Here is an 8,280-nt window from a genome sequence, read left to right as displayed (position 1 = left end):
GTGTGTGTGTGTGTGTGTGTGTGTGTGTGTGTAGGAGGCACTGAGTCAAGCAGATACTGGATTAAAAGGTGACAAAGGAGATGAAGGAATGCCTGGTGAGAAAGGAACAACTGGTAAGATTTTAATGACGACTCGTTTTTTTTCACCGCTGCTTATCCAACACCACCTTCTTTCCTCGAGCCTCTCTAATGATTTTACTGATGAGATTTTAACTTGATGATTTCCCCTTCCCAGCCCCCAGGTTACCTGATGGGATTATGGTGAGTGATAGAGTACAGGAGGCAATGAGTTGTTTCTGTCTGTTTGTTTGGGCATTTTAACTGTTTTTATTTTATTTATTTATTTGTTGGTGGATCTAAAGGGGGCTAAAGGTGACGTGGGATTCAAAGGTGAGAAAGGAGAAAAGGGAGACTCTGGTCCACCTGGTCCTCAAGGACTTCCAGGAAGGTCAGGACTTGTGGTAAGTTTGACTAGAGCCTATAAATTCCAGCTCAAGGTATGGATTTTTTGTTGTTGTTGTTGTTGTTGTTGTTGACTAAATATTAAAGTTTAGAACATCCCCACCACAACAAGTTTAACAAGTTCGACCCAACTACATGATGGTGTCCAAAAAAAGTTGTGTGTGTTGAACTACATTGGACTGTATGTGTGTAAACAATAACCACACATTTGAAAATAACTTTATCGTTTGTGTGTTTAGGGTCCAAAAGGAGAGTCAGTTGTTGGTCCACCAGGTCCAGTAGGTTCTCCTGGTCAAAATGGAGCTCCTGGGTTTGGACGACCTGGACCTCGAGGACCCCCTGGCCCTGCCGGGCCCCCAGGACCATCATCTGCATATGGATCAGGTGTGTGTGTGTGTTTTGGAAAGAGGAAGAAATGAATGAATTAATAATTAGTTTGTGTTTTTTGTTAGAACCAGATTTGTTGTCTTAATTGTAATACAATGAGTGTATCCTGTCATTAGGTGTCAGTATCCCAGGTCCTCCTGGTCCTCCTGGTCCACCAGGATCTCCAGGTCATGCCAACACGGTAAGGTGCCTGATCCAACAGTAACTGCTGGAAACAAACAACTATCCCCCAACCTCCCCTGAAGCTCTGACGCTGATGTTGTGATGATGTGTGATCAGGTGTTGATCTATGAGACAGTCCAAGCTCTGATCCAGGAGACTCACCGAGCTGCTGAGGGAACACTGGCTTACGTGTTTGAGAGAGGAGGAGAGCTGTACATCAGAGCACGCAACGGCTGGCACAAGATCCCGGTTTGTCACAATTGATGCATCAAATACTATTTTACTGTAGCCGTTCTTAAGCATACTAGTGGGGTGGACATTCATTTTACAATAATTAACACAGAAATTTTATAATTGGCATTACATTATATACATTTTGCTTCTTACAGAGGGTCTGGACTCAGTTGAGAAACAATTACTTGCTGGAGGTGTGGACTATTGAAGTTTAAAAGAACTGGATCTGATTTTACCCAATTTTTGGAATTTTAGGAATTAATCAGTCTTCCATCTCTCGCTTACAGCTTGTACAAAACTCTGCCACTCGCTTTTTTTAACTAACACACGTAAATATGAACACATCTCTCCTGTCCTTTCTTCTTTGCGCTGGCTCCCGGTTCAGTTTAGAATACARTTCAAGCTGYTGTTATTTGTTTTTAAAGCCTTAAATGRCCTTGCACCACCCTACATYTCDGATYTSTTRAAAATCCACCAACCCAGCAGAGCTTTGCGGTCTGCCAGTCAACATCTGCTCGAAGTGCCTCGCTCTAAGAGCAAGAAATGAGTGGACCGGCCCTTTTCTTTTGCTGGCCCAGTAGCGTGGAATAGTCTTCCTTATGAGTTGCGTGCCCTCTCTGACCTGGTCCTGTTCAAAGCCGAACTTAAGACCTACTTATTCAAAAGGGCATTTGATGTTTACTTTTTAGCATTTTATATATATTGTTTTATTTTTACTTTCTTTTATTGTAATTGTGTTTTTAACTTGTACTGATTTATTATGACCTGATTGTATTTATTTTACCTTGTCAAGCACTTTGGTCAATGCAAGGCTTTGTAGGAAGGTGCTATATAAATAAAGTTTATTATTATTATTATTATTATTATTATTATTATTATTATTATTATTGTTGTTATTATTATTATTATCATTATTATCATTATTATCATTTATTTTGGCTGTGATGTTTGTAGTGCACCAGCTTGACCGTGAAGGAAGCTAGGCTAAGAAGCTAACCAGAAATTGCGAGTGCTGTAAACAACCATCCCCTACTGGGAAGAGAGAAGGACCGAGCTGAACAAGATGGTTGTAAATGACTGCTGCAGGCTTTGTGAGACAAATTTAATTTGTAAGCCTTGTCAACACAGACCCAATGACTTCATTCACTTCCTCCAACGCCACTGCTAAACTACAGGCAGACTAAAACAGCGCAGAAAATCAACATCATTGTTCACAATCTGCCCTGTGATGGACTTGCGACCTGTCCAGGGTGTACCCCGCCCCTCGCACTGTGACTGCTGGATATGGGCACCAGTGACCCACGCAACCCTGAAAAGGAAGAAGCGTGTACAGAAAATGGATGGATGGATGGATGTTCACAACCTTCTGTTCGCTGATTGGACGGGTTGAAATTCTACCGGAGAAATCCTTGTCAGGGGTAGAAGGCCCAGACGCAGCAGAGAAGGGAGATTAGAATCAATTAGAATTGTGTAGGAAGRCAAYGGCCAGGCTAACTCGGCTAACAGCTTTCTAGATTGGTTTCYTAATTTGATTTGAAACGATAATCTTGCAATAATACTCCAGATGGGTGTGAAAAATAGTAAAAATAGTCAACTAAAAAAACCTGGGTTTGAACCAGCAACCTCAAGGTTTCAGCTCTTACAATTACTGGTGTACCCCGAACCCTAACCTTAACCCAAACTTAATTCACATTATAGCTCTAAACCCAACTAGTAGAGCGCAGTAAAACTGCAAAAGCAGTGAGAACCAGGAAAATGTCCTCACTTCACTTCCCAAAGGTGACCTCATTTTGTTGGTTAAAAACATATGACAGTCCTCACTCTGAAGCAGAAACAAGTACACACACTAATCAAGGGCAACCTCATTGCCTCGTTAAACATCAGTCACCCTGTAGTTACACCATGTATGTGTGTGTGCGTGTGTGTTTCAGCTTGGTGAGTTGATTCATTACGGACCAACCTTTTCAGAAGCATCCCAGGCCCTCAGCAAACCTGAAAACTTGAATGAACCACAAAAGGTTCACAGCCAGGTAAATTCTCTCTCTCGCTCTCTGTCTGTTTCTCTCTCTCTCTCTCTCTCTCTCACACACACACACACACACACACACACACACATTTACACACACACAGAACAAACAGGACATGGTTTGTCTTCTTTCTTATGTATCACTGTTCACATCTTTTCTTAAATAGGAGCTGCAGGATAGCAGTAGAGGATATCAGCCCAGCTACAATGTTCTGCCTCAGACCATCAGCGCTGTACCTGGTGTGAGTGTAACAAACACCTGTACACTATTCCACATACACACACACAACCTGAAGTTRTTTTTAACCACAGCCAGGTTARTTCAACAGCTGTCAAACTCTGACATCCCTGACTTTACCCCTCTTCTCCTTGTTTTCAGCTCCGTATGATAGCTCTAAATGCTCCTCTCAAAGGGGACATGCGTGGCATTCGTGGGGCCGACTTCCAGTGCTACCAGCAGGCGCRCTCAGTGGGGCTTACCTCCACCTACAGGGCCTTCCTGTCCTCACACCTCCAGGATTTGGCTACAATTGTGAAGAAGGCAGACCGCACTGACAAACCTGTGGTTAATCTGAGGGTGAGAAACTGTTCTGTTTTCAGTCCAATTGATCATATTTCGCTCTGCCATTGATTTCTTTTTCTTGGTCTTGTACAGTGTATTTCTGCAGGCTTAAAGACACAATACCCTTGTAAATGATGTTTCTCTCAACTGTACTCAGGGTGAAGTGTTGTTTAGCAGTTGGGCATCCATTTTCTCTGGGAATGGAGGCATGTTTGATCCGTCTGTGGCCATCTACACCTTTGATGGACGCAACGTGATGACTGACTCAGCATGGTAAGTAGGAACAGGAATTTATGTTTTTGGTGCTAGCATTTGGTTTGCGTTGTCGGCAGTAAGTCGCACCCCTTCAGGGTGAGAGTTGTACTCCAATCAGGGCTGCCCRTTGTCACCGATTCTGTTCATAGCTTTTATGGACAGAATTTCTCTGTGCAGCCGGGGGACTGAGAGAACCTTGGTTCGGTGGCCTCAGGATTGTTGTTTGCAGATGATGTGGTCCTGTTGTCGTCATTCGTGCCATGATCTTCAGTTCTCACTGGAGCGGTTTGCAGCCAAGTGTGAAGCGGCTGGGATGAGAATCAGTGCCTCTAAATCTGAGTCCATGATAGGAAAAGAGAGGATTTCTCTCTCTGGCTTGGGGCGGGATTCTGCTTCCGGTGGAGGAGTTAAAGCAGGGGTGCCCAAACATTTTCTCTGAAAGGGCCAAAATTAAAATCAATCTGAGGGTGGTGGGCCAAATGCAATAATATAATACACAAAATGCAAATATTTCAAGGAAAGTTGTGTTTTTTATGATCAAGCTAGCAGCCAGTGTGRTTGCCCACATTTTTTTGTTTGTTTCAGCCCATGGACATGGAGAAAATTCAACGTTTGCTCGGGCAGCAAAGGCTCATGGGACTTTTCATAATTTAAAATTTGAGAATATGGGGTTTTATAAGGTGTGCAAATCTAGAAATGAACTTAAATCTAATATAAATGTCTCTTGAAGTTACTTGTATTTTAAGTCTAATTTTACCATAATTCAAAGAAAAAGTGAGCACCATAAGTTAAGACTATCTGACTACAGCTCCTTGTACCTATAGGTGGACCAATGTTTAAAAAGACTAATTGCAAATATAGTATTTCTACATAAAACAGGAGATTACAATCTAGTAACCAGGATAACTGCTAGTGGGCCAAATCAAATGGCTTGGTGGGCCAAATTTGGCCCACGGGCCACACTTTGGGCACCTCTGAGTTAAAGTATCTTGGGGTTTTGTTTTAGTAGTGAGGGAAGATTGGAGCGTAAAATTAATGTGGCTTCCACAGTACTGTGAACTCTTTCCCCTTCTGTTGTAGTGAAAAGGGATCTGAGCTGTTAGATGAAGCTCTCTTTTTATGGATCGGTCTACATTCCTACCCTCACCTATGGTCACGAACCTTGGGTAGTGACCGAAAGAACAAGATCGCAGATACAGGCGGTCAAAATCACCGCAGGGTAGCTGGACTCTCCCTTAGAGACAGGATGAGAGGATCAGTCATCTAGAAGAGACTCAGAGTAGATCCGCTGCTCCTCCTCATTGAGAGGAGCCAGCTGAGGTGGTTCGGGCTTCCGATAAGAATGCCTCCTGGACGCCTCTCTAGAGAGTTGCCTTAGGCATGTCCGACTGGGAGGAGGCCCTAAGAGACGGTCTCTCAGCTGGCCTGGGACCACCTTATAGTCCTGCCAGAAGAGCTGGAAGAGGTGGCTGTGGAAAGAGAGGTCTGGGCCTCCCTGCTCAAGCTGCTGTCCCCGCGACTCGACTCAGAACGAGCAGAAGATGGATGCTTGTCTGTTTGTGAGTCAGTGAGTGTGTACTTAGTGCATTCTTCTCATGACAGCTGGCCAACGTTTAAGCCAAGAAAATTAAGTCAGATTTATTTCAGGTTTTTCCGATTTTTTTAATCTTTGATTCTGGTCTGGAAAGAGTAACAGAGAATAAACTTTAATTGTCTTTTTATGTATTCCTTTCTTATTTTGAAGTCAAATGTTGGATTTTTATTGCTTTTTTTCTTACTTTATTTGTTGGATAGTGAAAAAACATATCTCTAAGAAATAATAAATGAAAAAAGTAAGGCATAAGAAATGAATGCTAATGATGTGTCTTTCTAAATTGAAGTTGATTTTTGTTTACATAAAATATAATCTAGAAAAGATAATTTATAAGAAGAATTTGTTATAGATATTTGTTATATGTCTTTTTCAAAAGATATTTACAGGGTTCCCACGTGTCATTGAAATCCTTGAAAGTTTGTGAATTTGAAAAAAATATATATTTCAAGGCCCTGGAAAGTTTGTGAAAACAGCCAGAAATTACACTTGTCCTTGAAAGTCCTTGAATGTTTTTTGGGGATTGAAATTATTCACACGACTGATTTTCATCAGCTTTAAAAAAAATGATAAAATTAAATTAAAAAAAAAACTTACAGTTGTGGCGGATAACTCAGGATTACAGTAAACTGACGTCATTGTTTCTGACCCAACAACTTCTATGTTGTTCAGTTTTTAATTGAATTTACATGATATTAAACCTGTTTATTGGTAATATTCTGCAGTAGCAGTAGATAATTGCCGTTGCGCGTGGTTCTTTAATTTGAGGAAATTGGTACTGGAAAGTCCTTGAAAGGTCCTTGAATTTGATGTTGACCAAGATGTGGGAACCCTGTATTTACATAAATTGGCTGTTGGCTTGGACTATATAAGTCAGTTATATTATATTGTATTAGTAAATTAAAGGTTTACGTAAAGAAGCACACATCACCCACTGCTTTAGAATTGTAGCTGATAACTTAGATTCTGGTAAGTTATGAGGCTTGTGTAGCTCAGTACGCAACCATGTTCTCTAAGTTTTCTGCACCTCTACCTGCAGGCCAGAGAAGCTGATCTGGCACGGCTCCAGCACGGTGGGCATCCGGCTGACCTCCAACTACTGCGAGGCGTGGAGGACGGCCGACATGGCGGTGACGGGTCAGGCCTCTCTGCTGCAGACGGGCCGGCTGCTGGGACAACACGCCCGCTCCTGCTCCAACCATTACGTGGTGCTGTGTGTAGAGAACACGTACGTGGGCAACACACACCAGAGGAGGACCTGAGGGGACCCCAGCGACACACGCAAACACACAAATTAACACACATGCAGGCATGTTGAAAGTGAAGAACAGATACACGAGGAACAGGTGTAGGCACATAAAAACGCAAAAGAACAACATGCACACACTTTTTAAAAATGATTTGTCCTTTATTGTTTAGTTCCCACCAGAATGCAGGTGCAAGACGGCAGCTCCTACTCTTGCCACACTTKGTCCACATCACACAGTATTTTAACACCACGTGTTTCTGCACTGCACGCTGTTCCTGAGGCTTTTACAGGCAGCAAGTTTCTCCWACTTGGATTTTAGTTGCTCAGTAATAGTTTGGCGCCCCCTGCAGGAAGCCACCAGCTTTATTTACTTCACTTAAAAAAAAATGCAAAGTTGTAGCTCGTCTTCATTTGGTCCTTTTTTGTGCCATTTGTCTCAGTAGCTTCACCACTAACACGTCTGCTTTGCAGCACTAGATTTAGACCTGAAATAATTTATACTGTAGTGAGRGAACACACAAATTAACATTCAAGATGGTTCTGTATGTATTTGGAATGTGTACATATATGTTTGTTTTTGACCCGTTTATTTTTGTAGCGACAGATTTTTATGAAGCACACTGAATGAGGATTGTTTTAATCACATTTTGGTTCAAATGTTCTGAGTGGTAGTTTTGATTTATGCTTTTTTATTATCTTTTCTTCTCCTGTTTGCTTCTAATTTTTAATGTTCAAACAAAACTTGACTTTCTTATGAACAAGAAAAGGATGTACTGACTTACTGGTGCTCACGAATAAAATGTCTTTTTGTGTGTGTTTTTTTAAAGTGGCCCCTTTTTTTAATGCATTGATTGGTACTGTTGTATTAAATCTATAATTTCAAAAGTGTAAAAATTTAAGGTAAACAGATTTTAAATTGCAAATGGTGTTCTTTTTTCCCCTTTTGTGTAAGCATTTGTGAACAGGCAGACTAGGCAAATGCTAAGGACGTCGTCCATCAAGGAGGCCTCACTAATGAAGAAGGGAAAAAATATTTAACTTTTTTATCAAAGTATAGTTGATTTAGCCTGTAAAATAATCATTGATTACTCAAGTTTATGACGGTAACTGTTACGTCCCCTGGCTTGGTCTAGGAGTTTAAAGGGACTAACATAAATCTAGACAATGAAGGAGGAGTCAAAATGGCATTTAAGGTGTTTATTTTCTGCCATATTTTAAGTTTCTTTTCCTGGGAGTCTGATTAAATGGCTTCAGGGAAAGCTCAGGCCAAAATAAACAAAACAACCTTGAAAGAAAAATAAAATTTAAACTTACCTAACCCCAATGAAAATGAAATATACAAACCTAACAACC

At 41.3% G+C, this 8,280-nt stretch overlaps 1 protein-coding gene across 1 annotated transcript in view; it reads left to right on the top strand.

Moving 5' to 3' along the window:
- col15a1b (collagen, type XV, alpha 1b) overlaps positions 1–7,753 on the top strand; it is a gene marked incomplete in the record, with an annotated part of 42,530 nt that extends 34,777 nt beyond the window's left edge. Inside the window, 11 exon segments of the mRNA XM_014004458.1 lie at positions 35–113; positions 235–260; positions 347–460; positions 701–845; positions 965–1,029; positions 1,128–1,259; positions 3,176–3,274; positions 3,438–3,512; positions 3,650–3,847; positions 3,990–4,105; positions 6,718–7,753. Of these exon segments, the coding sequence (XP_013859912.1) occupies positions 35–113; positions 235–260; positions 347–460; positions 701–845; positions 965–1,029; positions 1,128–1,259; positions 3,176–3,274; positions 3,438–3,512; positions 3,650–3,847; positions 3,990–4,105; positions 6,718–6,940 (1,272 nt within the window).
- Positions 7,754–8,280: the final 527 nt, after the last annotated feature.

Source organism: Austrofundulus limnaeus, unplaced genomic scaffold (genome assembly GCF_001266775.1).
Source record: "Austrofundulus limnaeus strain Quisiro unplaced genomic scaffold, Austrofundulus_limnaeus-1.0 Scaffold24, whole genome shotgun sequence".
Classification (NCBI taxonomy): domain Eukaryota; kingdom Metazoa; phylum Chordata; class Actinopteri; order Cyprinodontiformes; family Rivulidae; genus Austrofundulus; species Austrofundulus limnaeus.
This window is presented reverse-complemented; position numbering and strand designations above follow the sequence as displayed.